Raw genomic sequence first — 21,655 nt, forward strand, 5'->3', positions numbered from 1 at the left:
TTAGCACGAATTCTGCCCTGGTGACTCAGTCTGAAGTTCATTGCAACAGTAGGAGCTTTTTATCACCAAAAGGAAAATAATCCCAAGCATTTTCTGAGCTGCTGTGACCAGTCTCCTCATATATGATAAACTACTTCTGATCTTATGAAACATGCCATTATGAAAATGGGAGAAATTGCAAGGCCATCTTCCAGGAACAGCCAAGGCAGGGGAAGATGAGTGGGACAGGACAGTCAGCAGCAACTCCAAGAGGAAGTGAAACAAAAGTTGGGCAACATGGCAACTACTTAGGCTGAGTATAGGTGGCTCTGTGAATAGCAGCTCAGAGGATTCGTTTGACCACCTGGAACAAAGATAACTAAATTCAGAGGTACTTTTTATTGATGGTGAAAACTGTATACATTTTTACAACACTGATAGTAACTTAAGAAACGTATTTTCAAAGATTTGTGATGAAAGCCAGTTAAATAAAAACCTCAAAAGTGGACAGACACTGAAATCAGCAATGACAACCTTCAATAATTAGGATAAGCAAGACCAACACAATGGATTAGGTGTTTACCAGAGAAATTCCAGTTCAATGGATTGCTGTTCTGCCAGACAGAAATATTTAAATGCAAATCAAAGCAGTATTCATATGTTCTACGTATTTTATTATTATCTTACACAATGCTGTATTAATTTATAAGAAATATATATGTATCAATCGGTAAAGTAGCAAGGTAACAAAACAAAACACAGATTTGCTGCTTTGAAGTTTGTTCCAGGTTAAAGCACTGGTAAATTCCAATCTGCTCGTCTGAACAGTCATGTAAATAGGATGAATTGGAGACTAGCACATCCTCAGGATGATGTGATTTCTACTGCAGGTATCACTGGCAAGCATCAAACATTTTGATGTCACCAGATAATAGACATCCCAAGAAATACCATGTGGAGATTTGAAGCTAGTGGGCAGTGACTAATAATTCCGCTGTTTCCTCCGTGCCACTGCCAAGCGCAAGGCTTGAATAATCAACTTCTCATTGTTCAGGACATTGTAATCAGTCAGTTTCACCAGTTTGTCAAAATTCTCTTCACTGAAACACACCTCCCTTGTAGTAAATGGGGAAAGGATGGTGGAAACATCAACTTTGCCTTCAGCCATCTCTTCAGGACTCCTTTCCACACCTGAGGGACAAACCACACAAGATGCACCAATAAGGTTTTGTTGCAGTATATGGTTCATAATAGTCGTTTAAGTAATTATAGGTAGAAAAGGGAGATTTTCAGAGAATGATACAGTTTGCCAGAAGGATGTCTGTACCACCATATTCTCCAGCCTCTGGATCAAGCCTCTGTCCAAAAATGATGTAAACCCAAACATCTGAGAATGAGAACAACATTTATTGTCAGCAGCAATGCTTGTAGACCACTCCTTGGACAACACAAAATCTTGGTTACCCGAAATAGAAAAGTGCAAGCAGAAGAAAAAAAAGATAGTCTTGTACTGAATGAAATAACAGCCATCTCATTGAAAGTTCAGGAGAAATTATGGCACTCAGAGGACGTAGTTCATATTAAAACCAAAGATCTCTGTTCACTCAGTCCCAAGTTTGGGAGATTACTTTTAAATATGTGAACAAAGCCCAGATGAATGCTATCACCAAAATCTCCAGGTTTTGCCTCCATCTTTGTTTGCAAGCATCAGTGCATAACAAGTCCGTGTCTGTAGAGTAAAAGAGCTTGTGTTGAGGACCTACTACCCATGCTGCTTTTATTTTGGGAGTTATACCTTCATACTATTGCTAGTAAGTCCTATTCTTTTTCAGTGATGAGATTCATAATATCAGCGTTGAAAAGAAGGTCAGAGATGACAGTGAGATGTTAGATATAAAACGGAGAGGACACACTAGGCAAATGACTTTTTATTAAATTATTAGCCACAGGTGACTCACCAGGAGCTTTATATTTCTTGAAGGTGTCATTCACTAGGGGGAAAAAAAGCACTGTTGGAGCTCGTGGACTGTCAGCGTCTTCAAACACATAGCACTCCTTCAAGTTTTCCCTGTCTTCCTCACTTATCTCAATTTTGGGAAATGGAATTCCTTGCCCTGAGATGTACTTTGCAATCTGATCCAGAGGCTGGATGAATGAATAAAATAAATAAATTTAACACAAAGAATCAAAACTCAAAAAGTATCAAGAGACCTGGATTTTTTAAACTCCAGCAGCTAACATGAAAATTCTAAGGCTTAAATCTTCCTCTGGGAAGTTGTCAATTTTCAGATGGAAACAGCCATAGTCACACCAGACATTGCAGTTTATCTGGTTTTCTGCATTGATTTAGGCAGAACATGAAAACAGTCGCTTTTTTTGATCTTTTGAGATGAAGCCAAAAGCCACAGGACTGATTTTATTATTCTAATGCAACAGGTTCAGAGGGAGAAGCCAAAGAAACTGCAAGAATTGAGAAGAAACACATCAGTTCAGACTATTCTGCATCATTGACTTGACTTCTTATTTACCACTTTCCCAGTCTTTCTGTCCTCTGCAGTTTGTGAGGTTTGATAATGACTCCCTATTAGCAAATACATTTATCAACATACCTTACAACATCATGAAAGAAAAACACCTTTCACATCTATATTTACTTTAACTCTATGTTTATTTTTATGTTATTCTCATTATATATGCAACACTAATTACATTATTTTTCATTATTAATCAAGTTCAACATCAGCCAGTACATTTCCCTAAAACTGAGGAGATAAACAGGCCCAGACACACATAGGTTTTCCCATTTAATGTGTTAAAATATTGCGAGGACTTTCTATTGCCTCTGTAACTTGTTCAAGGATAACCAAAATCAATGTCAGAGCTCAGCTAGCTCTTTAAAAACTCTTGGATCCACTGCAGTGAAGACCTTGATGATTTTAAAATGCCTGTATCCAACACTGTCTTTTAATATCCTCCTTAGTTACTGAGAAATACATCACCTCATAATCTAAATAATAAAGCAGATAATAATCATCTAATTCCCAGTCCGGTAAGGAAAGCTAGTTGGTTTAGCTGACAAGTGCTAGCGACCAAAAGACTATGAAGGAAAATTAGCCCAGATGACATGGCTTATCTTACCAGGGTCTGGGATCCTCCACTGTAATTTAAATGCAGGAGGACATCCACCTCCCTCTTCGATCTCAAAAGTGGCGGGTAGCTTGTGTTGATGAAAAATCCAGTATCAACCAGAGAGAGCTCATCATCTGCTGTTTCCATCAGTTTATTTGGGAAGGAGTCTATCACGGTGTCTGCAACACAAACATTTGTCATTACAACAAATAAAAACCCATGATTGACTGCTCTGCAGAAAGTTACTGAGGGAAGAACGGAGAATTTCTTCCCCCCAGTTTCCCTGCCTTCCTTTTACTCACTAGCAGCACTGATTTACAATGACACACTACAGGTTTTTCCTTCATTCCTTCCTGGACACTTCAAGCAGCTTTGGCTGAGCTCACCTTGTACTCTGAAACACAATGCCCAGACAACCAAAATCAATTTCACTCCTCAACCCCACCCCCAAAAATGAAATGCTGTTCAAATCTGGCTTCCATGTCTTCCATATGTGGAAGGGAGAAGTAGGATTTCAGAAGTCAGTCTTGTCTCTTCCTCTCGTTGCCAATCCTAAAGGAATTCCCAAATCTAAACCTCTTCAAAATGTTACTGAAAAACAGGCTGTGTTACTGTGCCTTTCCAGGTAGAAAATCCTTCACTCTCCAGGTACTTGCTGTGCATCTGGAAGCCTCTGATAAAATTGGGGTACTGTGCAATGGTTGGGCGTCCTGTTAAGACATCTCGCAAAGCAGAGGAGAGGGTGCTTGAGGGGGCGAATAGACATGTGTCTACCTCATAGGGATTCATGGACAGAAAGGGTTCCTCCTCTGAAAGAAGGAAAGAAGTAGTTCTGAGTTAGGACAGTTTTCAGAAATGACCAGTACTTTTAAAAATGGAGTAACTAATAACCACAGATGTCACCATCCCCCACCTCAAAGGTAAATCAAACATGGTTATAAGCCCTTAAGGTCTGCGCTACCAAATAAAACTCAGCATTATACAGTGAATTAAATGACAGCTACCTTCAGGAAACAAGCTGACAGGCAGTAAACACCACCTCCCACTCTAGGCTTCCTCAAAGGATGCCCACCTCTATTGCAGCGTGTGGTGGAGGGGAGAGCCAAGTCCCAAAACCTACAGGATAACACTGGCTGTTGAACAGGACACCTTCAGAATGCATGCGAGTATCACCCCGCTGCAAATATTTAGCTAATTTAGGAGGCCAGTCACTCCAGGCTCCCTGTGCAATTAATAGCAAGAGTGAGCTTTCTCCACAGGCAGTTCAGGGGAGAAAACAGCCCTCTTAAAGAGCAGTTTTCTTTACTGCCAGTGTTAGTGGTCAAGGAGGACCAAGAAGGACCTTGACTTAACAATCTTCAGATGTGTTCTTAATACAACATGATTTTTACGTGTCTGCTGGAGGCTCTTTTTGTGCCTGTATGTCCTTCAGAAAAAGGCACAGCTTTGCCAAAATAACACGGTTTAGTTCTTCTAAATCAGGCAGAAAAATTTCGTAGCTGACATCTCTGCTTTGCTTTCCTCATCTCTTTCTCTGACTTCGACAGCATATCTTCAGGCATTAGACCTCTGCACAGAAGGTGCAATACATATAATATGCAATATATACTGGTGGTTAAAAAAAAAACCAAAAAACATTCCAAAGTCTCACCAATATCTTTTACTCTGTCTCTGGTCCATCTAGACCAGAAGTCCTCTGAGTCAGTAGCCAAATTCCAGACATACATCACATCTATGGAAAATATACTACTCCACATGCCTGTAATATGAAGAGAGAATAGAAACTTATTAGTGGAGTAGTCTTGGATGAATTTTAATTGATACATATCTTGAGTCCTTCCCCTTGGATACTTCCTTTTTGTCTGTCTGGATATCTTTGTAGGCATACTGCCTAAATATGTCCTTGCTAATGCACAAACCATGTGCTCACTCACACCAGCTACCACTTGAGTAGGCCACCTCTCCCTCTAGGCAATAGTCACCTTGCATATAGCAGATGCGAGTCTCTGGGAGCCTCTTCACCATCCTTCCCATAAAAAATTCACTTCCAAAGTGTTCTGCGGGAATAGATGCTCCATATTTCAAGAGACTGACTTCATAAGGAGTGAACTCCAGCCACTCTGTGGCAACAAACAGCCAGATCATCAAAAGGCAATAATATGTTAACTATTGCTAAAGAGAAGAGTACTAGAGAGTAGAAACAAACCATGAGACAGATGTTGGCTAGCTCACGACATGCCATTTACCAGCTATAGCTATATCTATATTGCCTGCAGTCCTAATGCCATAAGATCCTTTCACATCAAGGCAGAGTGGTCCCAGGTTGTGATACAGCGATCTTCAGCAGAAAAGCCTGGGTCTGAATGAACCCATAGGTATTCCCTGCAGTTAATCTTACGTAAAAGTATGTATTGCTCATGTATAACTTGTTCTCTTTAGGGCACCAGTGACACCAGCATTCACTTGGTGTGGCTCATATTAAACAAATACTGTGAAAATTAATATTACAGAAAATAGTGACTTTCCTGACACTGGACCCAAAAATTCCAAGTTTTTCCTTGTAATTGTTCAAAATAAGACCACATGGAACCATCATATGAATTAGCTTCCTTACAATTTTTTTGTGACCAGGATAAATTGTGACTTTGGCATCTTCCATGGTATAACTATATTTTCACTTCTGATAATGTAAAGAACTCAAATTCTAAAGACTTAACATGTTTGGATTTTTTATTTTTAAGTGTTAGTCACTATTATCTGACATTTTAAAAGAGGTTTTTTTGCAGTTAGAATTAAAGGACTATTAAAGCTGATAACACGCATTGTCTTAGTTCAGATTCCTTAAATTATAAAGTTGTTAGGAAATCTAAATCATAACCATTACCTCTGAATGCCTGAGCACTATAGCTGGACTTGAGGTTGATGGCCACATAGATTGGCAACGGGTTCTGACCATTATCCACTGCCTGCCGTTGATCTGAGAGTCTATGCTCATCTTTCTGGTTTTGTTAAAAAATGGTTAATGGAATGAGTTGAAAAACAATTTGCACTTGAAATAATATAATGTGAATTATCAGGTTTATCCAGGTTCTCCTGCCCATTCTCGGCTCACTGGATTGTTCAGAAATATCTGCCATAGGATATTCTAAACTTGGCAAGTATCCCAAAAGAAGCTATACCCTACACAGATTCTTGGATTTTGAGATATGCAGAGAGGTTGACTGTAAATTGAGCAAAGGCAAAAACATTCCCAGGAAGAAATATGTGGCTAAGTGGAAGGTAAGAGAATTTCCTTGGCTGAATTTCAGTGAACAGAGTAGATCAACCCTAGCTATTCTATGATTCTATGATTCTACGATCATATTTTAAGATATTCGCAAGCATATGCAAAAATACATTCTATTGCACATGGCAATTTGAAACTTCCTTAAATAAATATAAACAAGAAGGAAACTACTGGAGTTACACTATTTTTAAAGTAAAGTACCAAAATTTCTGTCACACTTCCTTAAAATTTGATAACATATTTAGAGAATGTTTTTTCTGCTATTTGAATCTTCTCCATATGCAATCTAGAAGTCACTTTACAAATGCATATCTTTGTTTATGCTAGTGAAGTTATTTGAAATTTTTAACTGTGTCTTCAAGTCAGAATATTTAATGTCCAAGTGAGTAGTTTATATTTCAAAATATCTTTTTTCTCAGGATTTGACTTTCTTTAAGAAGAAAGAACACCTTTGACTGCAATGTTATGACTATTTCAGTTGAAGGTCAACCTCACTTTAAATCAAGAGTAGTATTTTAATAATGGTGGAATACAGAATTTAATCAACCACGAAACTAATTATTTGCATTAGCAGTACTGAATGGCATCCCAGGATTTATTTTCTTTTCCTTTATAGCTATAGAAGTTCTTCAGGATTCTGGAAAAAAAGAGTAATACCTTATCATGTAGCATGGATTCAATGACAAGCCCCCAAAGGTCTATGAAAGAAGTGTTATGTCCTGCTTTAGCCCTTTCCATTAGGTCATTGTAATAGTACTTCAGACAATCCAAACTAAAACAGCAGATCTTGGATTTGGTTACTTGCTTGCGAGCTTCCTTGATTGCATCATCCAGATATTTTTGTGACCAATTAGCATCTTCATATAAGTTTGCCATTGTCCTGAAGAAGCATTAGAAGAAAATAATGAAAGAGGAGTAATGCTGTGGTTTGGCTTCAGAGAACTTTTGTGCAACCTGTTTGCCTGTTTCTTAATTCTTATGGGGTTTGCAACTTAAAATTAAACACACCTAAAATAGTCTTATGTCAGGAGCAGACAAAACCTCCAAGCGCTCCTGGTTTTGATAATAAAAGTTTATGTGGATTCAAAAATGAACTGAGAAATTCAAGAGAGAAAAAAAAAAAAGCACCCAAGGCTATTAAATGCAAAGACTCCACAAGTCCTCAGAAAATCCATTTCTTGGAAGGTGGGGAATGTTCTAGGGAGCAGTCACTACTAGTTTGCTCTGGTCCTATGTTTGTTTTCAAGCACCTCCTAATGGCTCCTGCCAGTGAGAGAACTGGACATGTCCTAGTATGGCCATTTTTAGTGTCTCCCTGAAATCATACACAGACAGCTATACTTAGATCTCCACATGCATACAGAGAAGCTAAAAGAATTTTGGCAAATGCTTAGACAAATCTGCCATTAAGGTTTGGAATTACATGAAAGGACTGAAACACAATTCACTGAAAAAAAACTCCCCACTTCCAACCAGGTGTAGAGGAGCGGACCTACCTAGAACCCACTTAATTAAATACTTAAGTATTTGTATCATCTGCTCTATGCTCACTGGGAGAAGAGAGTACTTTATATTGACCAACCACAGCTGCAGTATCTCCAGGGTCAGTAACTTGGCGACATTTGTTGGGCTGTCTGTGACAGTATTAATTCCACTAGCCCCAAATACATCTTTACCAGAAGGAGATGCAGTCTAAATCCAAAATGAAAGTGAGAATAAGCAGTAAATGGCAGACATAAATTCTTCTTCTCATCTTTCTTCAATTTCCAGTCTAAAGATGAATTTGTTGCATTTAGTCTAAGATATAATTGATAAAATATGAACAGGGAATAGAACATTTACATTAAAACATCAGGCATAAACTGTGTCAATGTTGTAAAAAAGGCAGCTGATGAATGTGACGAGTGATCTCTTACTCAGTGTTTTTAGTTTCTTTGCTCTAGGTGGACACAGGGGAGATTGTGGGGAACATGGAAATGCTGTTGCTTTACTAAGTGCCATATGAGCTGATGGTGCTTTACAAATAGTCAAAGGTATTGAGCAGAGAGTAAAAACATAAGCCTTGCTTAGGTCATTCTCACCATGTGGTACCCGATAAACCACCAATGTAGGAAATGCAGTCTAACAGATTGAGTTTCTGGAGACCCAGCAGGCTGCCATACATCGCTGTCAGGGATCTCGTCCCTCCACCAGTAGTTGTGATGGCCACCACTGGCACCTGTAAAACACAGCAAGGCAGAAGGAGCGAAAGCCATGCATGTATTAGTGACAAGCAACCCTTTCTACTGCAGAAATCAGATAACAGGTTACAGGTATTGATACAAGCAGTGACACTACTCCATGCAAAAAGGATGTGATTGTTGCAAAAGGCTTCTGTCGCCACCAACTGACTGATGGGAGAGAGGTGTCTTGTGTCTTACCCACTCAGATCGGGTGGGTGGGAGGCTGTTTACTTAATATATAATTGGAAATCAATGTCATCACCCTGGAATTCTTCTCAAAGTGTATGATTAGAAGCCACCATAGAAAATACAGGATTTACCATGCCAGAGCAGATTAGGGATCCGTGATTCTGCCTCTAACAATGACCAGCGTCTCAAAAGAATGCACAGCACACTGTAATCAGCCAGACCTCACAATAGCCAAAGCCTTCCTGGCCTCAGGCCACTCATTACTTTATGTCCTGAAGAACAATCATCAATAGGGCTTCCCCCGACTCCAAGGTCCAAGTGCAATTGAAGAGACAGACTATTCTTCTCTTAATCTTTTCCCAATCTAGTACACCCTTTGCTTCCATTAGCATCTTGAGTTGCGTGGATGTTCACATGCCCTATGGAAAATGGCTATTTATACCTATCAAGTATTAGCTTCTAATTTTATCAAGCAATCTGCTGTTCTAAAATCAATGAATAGAGCTTGAAGAATATAGTTCTCCTATGGAAAAAAACATCAATTTAAAAATGTTTTTCCTGCCCTATGCTAAGTAAGAACTTAAAATCTCAGAAATTTTATAAAATAGTAGTGAGACAAACTTTAATCATCTAAACCAAAACTAGAATAATTTCAAAAACTTAATATTTTGGTTTTTACATTTTCTAACCATTTTCATTATGAATTGAAATTCTAATGTTAATTTATCCTTTCTTTTTTTCAGTTCAAATAGAAGTCAAAAAGAAAGTAGGAATTTCTTTTTCTTCACAATTTTGAAGTTCAACACTTGAATAAGAGAGCCAGGCTAATTAGACCTTTTGAAAAAATAGTTTTCGTCTTGCCATTTTGTTCTTACCACCTCAACCACTTTTTTATGGGTCAGAAAACTCAGACAGCTATATGAAAATGTTCTTTCCAGCATTCTTGAAAATCTGATTTCCTATATTATTCTCTGGACTGAAATCTAAAATAAGATTTTTTAAAATTTCTTTTATTTTCAGCTACAGAGATGTTTTGCTGTTGCTCTGCCTGTATTTCAACAATTCTCAACAACTCAGCTATGCATAAGCACTTACAAAACTTATGGCTGAATTATGGGGGCAGGACCAGGGGCTTCAGTGATAAAGCTACACTTCTAATCAACTGTTTCATTATTCATTCAACAATGCTGTGAGATTCACTCTTCTTATTCAGCTTAACAGTTTTACTCCAGTAGTCAGTTTTCCCAACAAAACACTTTTTCTGCTGGAGAAACCATCCAAAGTATTTTTATTCAGATGTCTGTGTGAAAAAGTTTGTTTCCTCCCTTCAAAATGCTTTACAAATTCCAAGACCAGCACCTTGTCTCTGTTAAGGCTCACTATTTCCCAGGCAACAGTTCTAGGTGTTCCATGTTTGCCCACTGTAAATTTTCCTTCTGAAACCCATGGGCAATTTCAGGAATGTGTTTAACTAAGGACCTGTTGAGAAGTTCTGGGGCTAAAAAGGCATGTATCCTGCCTTCTCTGCTCTGCTGCATGAACCAGCTACTGCTTCTCTTGTTCATCTCTTGCCCTAGCTGGCCATGCCTGCCCCAAGAACATCAGGATTAATTAAGCTGTTTTTATTTGTGGTTTTGATTTGTAGGCCAGGCCCCCTATCCTCTGAAATATCAGAGAGGAATTGCTACCAGGGACTGTATTGGCTTGCCTCATGCTCTTTCAGGTCCTCCTCCAAATGAAGAATCTTTTTCAGAGCAGCAGCAACATATTTCTTCCTTTTCCGCAGGAAGTCCTGCTCTTCCATGCACAGGCCAAACCCCAAGCGCACATCAAGGTCTCCTGAGCTGGAAGAGACAACGGGACAAGTCAATGCACGTCATTTATAGCTGATTTCAAGACTTGTAGGGCAGGTAGTCAGCAAATTTCACAAATTATCTGTAAAACATACTGCATATTGATCAAGTAACACAAGGAAAAGGAGCATTTCTATTCCCAGCAAGGAGTAATAGCGAGGATGAAGAGGAGTTTCCAAGGTGCTTTATATTTCTTGTGAACATAGGCACAAATACAAGACACATAAGCCATGGAAAGATCACCAAAAGGGGTAATTGCAGTAATCATTTTTTTCTGTATCCATTCAATGTCACTGTGACATTCTGGAAAACTCAAGTGATAACAGTATTTAAAGTGAAGGTCTAATGAGTTGTATGATGGAGCTTGAACTGCAAAGCAGGCATCACCCCCTGCTCAGCCTCTGTCTCGTGAAAGCCTTTCACCTGTGTGCTGAACAGATTTCTAGATAAGCATTTGCAAGCTTCATCCTGCAAATATATAAGAATATTCATCATTTTTTCCACATAGGCAGCCACACTGAATTTTCTCCCTTTAGAAATGTGAAGCACAATTTAAAGAATATGCAGAAAAAGAAGTTACAAAAGTATTCAAATGGCAGCTAATTTTTTGTGCCTTCAACATAAATGCACGTTACTGAAAACAGCACTCAATATTGACCAAATCTTCTGAGTCACATCAACCTCTGGTGGCTGCAGACCCTATCCTGAACATTATTTTCATCAATATTTCACAAACCTGATTGTTTCAAGGGTTAATGTTAGTAACCTTTGTTTTCCAGCAAATTTGGTATATCATAGTGTAATTTTGAAAATAGAAATAGGTCAACTGACCGACCTTATAAAACAAACACCTTTTTTAGCTACAGATTAAAATTTCTCTTGCTCCCTCTATAAATCTGTATCTGACAGATTTACATTTGAGTGTTTGGCTATGGGCTGGGATTGAACAGGTAGCTCTTCTTACGCTCTGAATTTCGTCTACACAAACTGCTTCCATGCTCTGAAAATCCACCTTGCTTCCCTTCTGTATATCACCCAGTAGTAGGGTCGCTGTGGACTGTTTTTAGCTGCACCATAAAACCTTATTGTCTTCAATTTTACCTATCACTTGTGCACTTCTGTCCTTGTGAGTCGACAGAGGTGCCAACCTAGAGGTCAGGTCTCAGGTCCCATTCTGCTCAGTGAAGCAGGAGAAGGAGCGGAAGCCAGGTTGCCCTACGTTTTGTGATTTTGCAAAGTTAGGGTAGAGTTTATTTCAGTCACCATGCGGATTTAACTATTGACATAAATAGGCAACAAAACTAACATGTGAGTAGTGCAGTTTTATTCATGTCTAAGAAAAGTAGTCATAAAATAGACTGATATACTCCTGAAGAAACCTACCAAGGCTCATAAACTCATATTGAACTGCATGATCCTGTAACCGCAGCAGACTTGCACTTACCTCAGGCACCACGTGAGTACAGGGCAAAGCACTCACGGGGCATGTGTTCTCCTCTCCACCTATCATAGAAAAAAGCCTAGATAACTAGTTTACAGTAATCCTGGATGATAGGAAAAAAGAGGCTATCTTACCATTTTCTTGCTGTCAAGCACAAGTGAAAGGAATAATCCTAGAAGTCCAGAAAATAAAGCTAATTACCACCAAGTTTTAAAACACTTATCACATTCGGGCAATTCTCATTCAGCAAGAGAGGAAGTTCTCAAATAATAATTCACATGGCTGAGGACATTATTTTGGTACAATTCACCAAATTCCCACTCCCTGTTCTGGAATCAAATTCTCTCTTATCTAACAAGCCCCTCTCTTTGGGGCTGTTAGTGTACCACGAGCTTGCATGTTACACCAGCTTATAATGTGCATACTTAGAAGGAGCAACAAGAATGAGACAAGTTACATTATTAAAAAAAGACATATACATAGTTACATACAAAAGCACTCTCAATAATTTTAAAGTTATAATCGGAGTAAATTTGTATTCTGGATATTATTATTATTACTACTACTATTAGCCATTCTGGAATTCTCCCAAAAGACATTTCTGAATACATGTGAATAATGGTCATTTCTGCTCGTTGAAACCACTGAATTCTAACCTTGGGATGCAGGTTTGCAATGATTTTCATATTATTTTAATTATTGTTAACACCTCCTTCCTATAAAGTGAATAGGACAGTGTTAATTTTTTTAACATTATCAATAAATAGCTGATGATACTTTACACAGTGATTTTGTTCATCTGGTAACTTACTTCTAGAAGGACAATAAAATATTTAAACAACAAAATATTATTTCAAAAGTTTGATAGCACTCACCTCTTCTACTGTTACCTCTTTCTGCAAAGGGAGTGAATTCAGAGGAAAGGAAAGGACCCCAGATTTCTCCGTTTCATTTTTATCTGCCAGCTGAAACAGTGTAAGAAGCGGTAGGAATGCACACATGAAAGGTTTGTCATCTCTAGAACTTACTCTACTAGGAGGGCTAGTTCAGTTCACTGATTACTTAATTTCTTCTTCTCATTTCATTGAGGTTAATGATAACACACAGGAGGGAAACTTACCTCTTCTGGTAATATGATATCCAGTCTCGTCTGGTCATTTATGATGCAGTGAAATATGATGATGTTAAGGCTAGGTTCAGAGGCCAGCAAAATCTTTTGGCTTCCTTCATGGGATCCTTTCACTATAAATGTAAGCTCCTGGTCTAAACACAGGGGTTGCGGTAGTGGAGGGTGGGGTGGGGTGGGGAGGAAGAGAGAATTTTAACTATTCAAAAAGAAAACAGACATAACTAATAAAATCCACTTCTACTCTGAACACTTTCTTACACAAGTTACTGTTTACTTGAATTAACTTAAAAACTAGAGAAGAGTCCTGATATATTTATCAGAGATATATTTTACAGCAAAGCCCTGATTTGGTGGTGGCTTCCATTTTGTGCAGACCCCTTTGATACAACTTTACATTTCAATTTAAGAGCTTAAGTTTACTATTTTTGCTCAAGCAACAACAACAAATAATCTCTTTCAGAAACCTGAAGGTGCAGAAACTTTGTACATATTCAAACCCAAATTAAACATAAAGGGTAAGATTTCTACATATTAATTCTAACATAATATTAAAGAAAGATCTAAATTAGTTAAAAATTTTCATTTTGAACTATGAGACAAATTTAAACAATGAGACTATTTTGAACTATGAACAAAGAGAACTGATATATTCTTTTCCAAGTTTTCAATGCTAGTATAAATGGCTCTATTTTTGCATCAAGTGAAGATTTGGCTTGGAACTGAATACTTGACTAACATGAATTTTGACAGATACAATCTTTCTGCAAGGTGGGGCATAGTGAAACTAAGTGTTATGTGACACAGCTAGAGTAACAGATTATTAATTTTTCAACATCTGTTGAAACATCTGAATCACAACGCAAAGAACAATAGGTTAATGAAGCAATAACCTCACTTGTGGATTGCTGCTTCAGCTTCCCTGTATCCACTCTAACCTCCAAACAGGAAACCTCACGTGCCTGTAGCGAGAGAAGATAAATGATGATTGAGAGAAGCACAAATGTGATTGCAAGTGATTCATACTGTTCTTAACCAAACCCTCTAGTTCATCAATGAGCAACATAATTATTATGTATTTCTATGTCTTCAGATAACAAAGGCAATAGTGACAAGGCATTTTGATAAGTTTGAAAGTAAAGAGAAACAAACAACTCATGAGCTCATGCTCTCGAAGATGAGACCCATTCAAAATAATAGGTGTATTGACACATGGGACTATTCTTGTGAGCATGTTATCACATTGTTCATTAAACCCCTGATTGTTATGGGTGTAATGAGGGACTAATGCATAGAAAAATCAAGTTTATAGAAGAAAGTAGGTGGCACATATATGCTGACGGAAGCCTCACAACATGGCAACAACAGATCCTTTTTCTCCATACGACTGTGACTTCTAGTACTGACTCTGGGACACAGCAGAGTTTCCAGAGTTAAAAATATGAACACTTTTTATTCAGGCAAGAGAAAGATTGTAAAAAATAAACATTACCACTAGTACTCCATTAGTAATAATGGCATCAGGATAGTCCAGACTGAAAAACAAAATGGAAAATATAACGTCATAGATTGGACAATTCAGATAAATATTTAATTCTATGAGTTAGTATATTACTCATTTTCCTCCCTTCAACTTGACATTTCTAACATTCTCACTCAAAAATACTGTAAGACTTTTAGCAAGCATAGTTTTGATGACAAGCTGAGTTGTAAGTTTTTCCATCCACCCATGGCAGAATATCCAGCTAAGCTTTTACTCCTGTGGGTTTTTTGTTGGTTTTTTTTTTTTGCTTTAGTAAACCGTATAATTAATTCTGATATGTGACATACTGAGTTTGAGGAGCGCTGGAGGCTTTTACATCCACCTTGATTTTTTTGATCATTACATAGTTTTTACCCAGTTTCTTTTTCTTGAAATACTAACACGCTTTTCTGGATTTCCACATTTTTTAAATGATTACTATAATGGCAGATGAAATTGTACTCATCTCTACAAAGACATTTGTAAAATGCATGTGAGATTTTAACATATTACTATATGTGTAAAAGTGTTTTCACTTATCCATCTAGGGACAGAAGTGGGTTCATACACTGCAGACGCCAATTTTTATATCCTTAAGTATTTTTTCCCCTCAGAAATATTAGGCAATGTCGCATTAAGGATATCTTACAACACACTATTTTATTGAATTGCAGATGTAAATTCATACAGTATTTCATTAAAACAGATTAGTCAGTCCAAAGGGAATATATACGTATATAATATTATAAGGATTGAGCAGATAGTATGAGCTGTTTATTCAGACCTTACAAGCTATGGATTATACAGTCTGTAGTATCACATAGTTATATAGTTCACATATGTGTTTCATCTCAGCTGTAACAAGGCATTACACTTCCTTTAAAATTAGACAAGTTACACTGTTGTTATCCATTCTAAGGGAAGGTTTATCACAACAGTTGCGATAAACACAAATGAAAATAGCTTTGTAAAATTTCTCATGACAAAGAATTCTCTCAAAATTTCAATGTTCTTAAACAATTTACATTTTCATTTCCAAATCAATATTTTCCTTTAAGAAAAAGATACGGATTGTCTAAATTCAGTGCAAAACACTCAGGAAAGCTTTCAAGTAAAAGAAAGCAAACAAGCAAACAAAAAACCAACCAACCAACCAAAACAAAACAAACATGCATAGAAATGTGTTTAAATACCACTCAAGTTTCAGTTCAGACACAAACTTTGCACTTAATTGCTATTTTGCAGTCAAATAGTTGTAACGACATATGCTGTCATTGTCCTCAAATACTTCACTAAAAAAATTAAGAAAAGCAGAGAAACAGAGCGGTGGATATTAAAAGATCTCAGCCTGCATAGCCTGGTGAAATGAAGGTGGAAAGACAGGAGATGTCTCTTCATGGAAGTAAATACCCAGTAGATTGTACTACTATTTGAGGTATTGGTATCAGCAAAGTACAAAGTTCTGATAGTTAGGAGGTCCAGGGCATGACCTTCAAACAGGGCGAAGAAACCTACACGATTGGACAGAATGGCTTGGAAGGCTCCTGGGAAGAACCAGGACAACAGAGGCATTAAGCACCAATGGCTGAGGTGTCCCTTTTGGTCATCTGCAGTCACTGCAGTAAGGAAGCCCAGATTCAGTCTCTTTTTGGTTACTCTCCATGTGGCACTTGCACCTTTTATATCCTGAATTTCAAGGCTATTGCTGGGTACAACGTAAGACATGTTTTAAGAAGAGCAAAAGCACTGACCTTGCTCTGAAGCTGTGAAATTAGCTACGGCTAGAAATACAACTGAGCTGGGTGCAGAAGAACTCTCACTATTCAGGTTGACAGGGACCTTTGTATTTTGCCTATCTGTGGACCACTGTACAACCACATCTCAGGACTTAGCTGGTAATTTCCCTAACAACCAACCTATTAGACAGCCCTCGTTACATACATGCTAACTACATACTAACACTCCTGTCCTCTCCTCCATCACAGTTTGTGATTTCTGGCCTTTTTTAATGCAGTCCTCAGTTTTACTGCGAGAATTGAGAGCATATGATAGCCTGTGGCCGGGGAAGCCAGGAACAGAGACCCTGGGCATCCTTCTCCACTAAATGTCTATTAAAGGGGTGCCTAACACTGCAGTGGACTTTGTGAGCCCAGGGATCACTTCCCAACACCTGATATGTGTCAGATTGCTGCCTTCTCCTTTTTAGATCATACCTGACTTACAGCAATATGAGCAATATTGTCGGGGAAGTTGCAGTACGTGGATTCTTAGATTACAGTTCACATTCAGAGTAGACTACTATGCATGGGGGATCACCTTTCTCAACGTAAAACTTCTGCCTTCAGTACTCTTTGAGGCCCTGTGGCTTCTTGCCACAAACACAAATACGAACAGTACATTTTGCCCCCAATGGATGGAGGCTCAGCAGTGCCTAAACCAAATGGCTAGCATGATCTGCTGGTCCCCCCATACATGGGGAAATTTCTCAAAAAAACACAGCAGAATTACAGAAAGAAAAAAAGACTTTTATTTTCTAAAAATTATGCTTTTGCCACATTTTAATAATATTTAACTTCTATACAACTTTTTGTACACCTATTTACATTTATTTGTGTTAAGTGGCCTTTGTTTTAAGTATCATCTTTCACAATTGAAATACAAGAAAAGGGAGGGGAACGCGAGATGAAAGGTTTTGTTAGAGAAGTCCTTCATTCTTCTAAGAGTTGTTTTAGATGCAATTCCTTAACTTGGGGCATCTGAAAGATAGAAAGAGGCCAAAAAGAAGATCAGCAGACCCAGCAAATACCCAGGGGCCCTCAGACCTCTCCTTGGAAACTCAAAGTACCTTTTAGTTCAGCAGAAGTCTCTTTGAGGCCCCTCAATATCAGGTGTGGGCTTCAGTAGAAGTCAGAGGGGAGGGGGATGTTGAGTGAGCGAAGCCACCTAGTCAAGCGGGATCCCGTATCTGTAGCAACGCGTGGAGGCTCATGCTGATCCTGGACGCTACCAGTGAAAACAAAGGGGGGAAAGCGCACATTACCATTGATAACCATCTGAAAATTACACAGAAAGCACTAAAGTACTCAAATCAGCAACCTGTGTACAACGACCTTACCTTTTCTGTCACTGCTGCTCGAGGGCAGCAGCTCTCATGCCAGCTGGGCTCATGTTATAGGCCCATAAAACACTGGGCAGGCGTTTGCAATCCCTTGGCTTGGTTGCTGGTGAAAAGGCACTTGGAGGAAGGAGCATGCCTTCCTCTCTGTGTCGTTAGGATCAAACATCTGGCTTTCAGTGCCTGCCATGGGTAGTGGCAGAAAGGTGAGCATTTGCAGGTACTGCAGGAGTAGTGCAAGACTGAGGCAAAACGAGAGGGGTTTTTGCAGTTGTGGAAACCAAGCTACCAAAATGAAGGCTTTCTTCCATTTTAAATAAAAGATAATGGGAATGAATGCAGGAACCAATTTCATATGGCCCACCAGGGGATCGTGAGGGAGTTTTCACAATGTTCTTTGGTAAAAGTAACACAAAACCCAATTTTTGCAGTGAGGTCAATAGGCAGACAAAAATAGGAGTCACAAACCCACTACTGTAGGTGCAACACAGAAAACTTTCTTGGGCTGGGGTCACATTTCATGTGTGATATTATTTATCTGAAATGCTGGAAAGAAAGAACAGGCTAATACAGTAAATTTGCAGTTGATAAAGTCTGGAATGAAGATGGGAAAGGAATGAAAAACTACTTAAGATAGTGTCAGACAAAATGTGCTGGTGGGAATGATTACAAATTTCAGACAAACTGCCATATTTACCCCCCAAAAAGTATGTTTTCATTGTTCCCATCACAATACCAGATTTGTAGAAACTGTACCCTGTGATTAGTTGTACTTCTTTTTAACACTATGGTTGGCTCTCCCTCTCTGAACATTACCTCTAATCTCTGTCAACACCTCTTCCATCCAGCAATGCCAAAAACCCTTGCTAAAATCTGCTGAGCTTGCTCAACACCGGAGAGGTCAGTTTGGTTCTTAGCTTTCTGGTGACCCATCTCAACTACTTCAGTCTTTCAGAACTTTTCAGGGTTCTTTATATCACTGGTAATGCAATCCCCATTGTCTCCAATTCTAGTGCACAAACCTTTTCATCAATTACTCCCAACATCACACTTCTCTATGTTGAGGGGGGAAAAAATCCCTCTCAATATCCTCCCAAGATCACAATACTTAATCAGTTCAGATGCAGTTACATCTTTATTCCAAACTTGACTGGTGGGCAGAACAGCACTGACCACCATACATGTGCAAGAAATGCAAATAAGGAATTGTAGGAGAAATGTCTATCTGCCTTCTGACAAGAAACCCATTTTCCCAGAGAAGCATCTTCCCTTTTCTCAGGATATTCCCTAGCTTATGATGCAGCCATTTCTTGCCTTTGCATGTGGGGTTTTTCAGGCCATAGCTATTACATTGGTCACCCAGGTACCACACCATGAATGAAAAAAGCAGATCAAATGTGTTCTTGCTGTAGCAACTGAACCATGACCACAGTTATGTTAAAATCTCTTCCTTGGGACTGCCAAGGGTCTTTTTATTTTACAGTCCCAACCATCATCTTCCAACCAGTAGAATTCCTACTCAGACAGAAACTGCAGAAATTGCTGAATTTCTAACTTTATCTATGTCTCCAGGAAAAAGCAATTGGCTACAAGGTCCGATAGAAGAGTTTGACAGAGAACCGGCACACACATGCTCCAAGACAAATTCCAGCCTCTGTCCCCATATGCAAACCCAGTCATGCACAACATCCAAGCCAGACAATCTACCTAGACCTCCCTCATCAAGAGACAAGATTATCAAGAGTATGATTCTATGTGCCAATTCCATAAGCCATCCTCTAACTTGCAAACAGATTAAGATCCTAGACAGGCCATTTGGGATGTCTACTGGAGCTGCCTTCCCCATTGCCATTGTTGGTGTTGTGACACTCTTGTGATAGGCACCCTTTGTCTTGTCTAATGACATCTAGGCTTGGCACTCCTTCTTCAAAGGGTCAAAACTTCTTGAATACTGTAATTGTCATCATACTTCCTTGCATGTTGATTCAATGACAAAAAGAGAACAGGACGAAATTGGTGGCCAGGAGGTAGCAGTCAAACAGAGAAAAAATGTCATTCTCAGATATTCAAAATCTTTAAAATGTGTATCCTGAAATCCCAGCTTACTAGACTCGAATGAAAACATCTAGATACTGCTTTTAGAGACTGTAGATTTAAGAATCACTGTCGCATATCAACCAGGTTTTCAAACTATTTCTATATTAAATACAATAGTTTATTTAGAATTTAGGACTCTACTCACGTGTTCTGCAATGTGAACTCCACCTCCAGCTCCTCACGTGCCTGAAGAGAAGGGAAAATGAAAGAAACGTATATTACTTATTTTTCTTCATAGCTTTTATTGTACTTATTACATACAATTTGTAAAATATTTATTTAGAACAACAGTCAGAAAAATTCCCAGAACATAAGAATAATTGGAAAAAAAATCAACAAAACCACAACATCAACAAAAAACCAAATAACCATGCCAACTGATGATACTGAATTTTAAGATACTGAAAAAACAGTTACTAAAACTAGGTTTTTGAGATTTAAATGCCATATAAGCATGGAAACATAGGAACTGCTATTCTGCTGAAACAGCCATATTTCAGATTTAAATTCACCAACACAAAAAGAATTATCTGCTTTTATATTATTACAGTTGAAAGAGGCTGAAAATTCAGAACTTATACCAAGAGCCAACAAAGAAAGCAGAAATACTCAGAATTAAAGCACCAGGTAATTATTTCTAGCCGGTTCTACCCTAGATTTTTAGCACAGATATTTGTTCTTAACAAAAACTATCAGGGAGCCCTTATACAAGGATTTAGTCTTTCTTGTAATTTCAACAAAATAACATATAAGTAGATTTTTCGTAATACGAAACACTGTAAAAGGATATAATTCAAAGAAAGGAAAGAAATTGCTTTTATTCTCACCAATTTATTTTCTCACCTGTGGATTCAGCTGAAACTTCACTCGAACAGTACGTCCTACAGTGAGTTTATCTATATCAAAGAGAATTGTGCAGAGTTCATCATCCCTTGTGACTGTGTCTTCGTCACAGACCTTCAGCTCCAGCACATTCTGCACAAACAGGTTAAGAATACTGTGGAGTTATTTCTATAACTAAGTGTTTCATAAGGCACGAAAATCTCAAGCCTAGGTCTTCCTCCCTCCTCTAGTTTCAGGAGAAGAAGGAAAAAGGAGAAAGAGAAGCAGAAAAGGGAAAGACTATGTGGAGTATTAGACTTCACATTACTGATAACTGTACATACACAAAGCAGGCTTGCCTGCCTAGGAAAATTAAACAAGACAACCAGGTCGTGCAGAATATTATTTGTGATAAATAACTGTATTAAATCATAGAATCATAAAATGGTTAGGGTTGGAAAGGACCTTAAGGTCATGTTTCTACATTTATTTTGTAGCTTTTGGCTCTGAGTGTATAAAGCAGGAAGAGGTACATAAAAAATGTTTAAAGGATTTCCTCTCCATCATATCTAGAACTAACTGATCTAACTGCTGGTTTTATGCGACCTATATCTTGGGTTTCACTTTTATATCTCAAGGTAGGGAATAGGATAGTAAGGCCATATTCTGCAGGGCGTTTAATTGCTTCTCACTGCTTCAGTATAGTAAACGTTTAAGTACCAAATAGCTGGAACAGAACAATACCCAGGAGGATGTAAGCAACAGAATTTTTTCTGAGGAATCTTTAACACCTCCAGAGTTTAGAATCTAGCTATATACTTTTTGGGTTATTGTAGTTTTGCTTTATCTATTGACTATCTGCTCACAGAAAATG

At 38.3% G+C, this 21,655-nt stretch overlaps 1 protein-coding gene across 1 annotated transcript in view; it reads right to left on the reverse strand.

The window, feature by feature from the left end:
- Window positions 1-785: 785 nt before the first annotated feature.
- The window catches only part of LOC115607300 (cytosolic phospholipase A2 epsilon-like), a 31,132-nt gene continuing 10,262 nt past the window's right edge, over window positions 786-21,655 (reverse strand). The window contains exons 5-21 of the mRNA XM_030484430.1: window positions 20,803-20,934; window positions 20,105-20,145; window positions 14,718-14,760; window positions 14,124-14,187; window positions 13,220-13,362; window positions 12,975-13,064; window positions 12,234-12,271; window positions 10,514-10,649; window positions 8,476-8,612; window positions 7,052-7,274; window positions 5,993-6,107; window positions 5,091-5,228; window positions 4,760-4,867; window positions 3,726-3,917; window positions 3,118-3,287; window positions 1,938-2,124; window positions 786-1,170 (exon numbers count right to left, since the gene is read on the reverse strand). Coding sequence (XP_030340290.1) covers window positions 962-1,170; window positions 1,938-2,124; window positions 3,118-3,287; window positions 3,726-3,917; window positions 4,760-4,867; window positions 5,091-5,228; window positions 5,993-6,107; window positions 7,052-7,274; window positions 8,476-8,612; window positions 10,514-10,649; window positions 12,234-12,271; window positions 12,975-13,064; window positions 13,220-13,362; window positions 14,124-14,187; window positions 14,718-14,760; window positions 20,105-20,145; window positions 20,803-20,934 — 2,166 coding nt within the window. The 3' untranslated portion in view covers window positions 786-961. The remainder of the gene's footprint in view (window positions 1,171-1,937; window positions 2,125-3,117; window positions 3,288-3,725; window positions 3,918-4,759; window positions 4,868-5,090; window positions 5,229-5,992; window positions 6,108-7,051; window positions 7,275-8,475; window positions 8,613-10,513; window positions 10,650-12,233; window positions 12,272-12,974; window positions 13,065-13,219; window positions 13,363-14,123; window positions 14,188-14,717; window positions 14,761-20,104; window positions 20,146-20,802; window positions 20,935-21,655) is intronic.

The sequence above is a fragment of the Strigops habroptila genome, chromosome 4 (genome assembly GCF_004027225.2).
Source record: "Strigops habroptila isolate Jane chromosome 4, bStrHab1.2.pri, whole genome shotgun sequence".
Taxonomy (NCBI): domain Eukaryota; kingdom Metazoa; phylum Chordata; class Aves; order Psittaciformes; family Psittacidae; genus Strigops; species Strigops habroptila.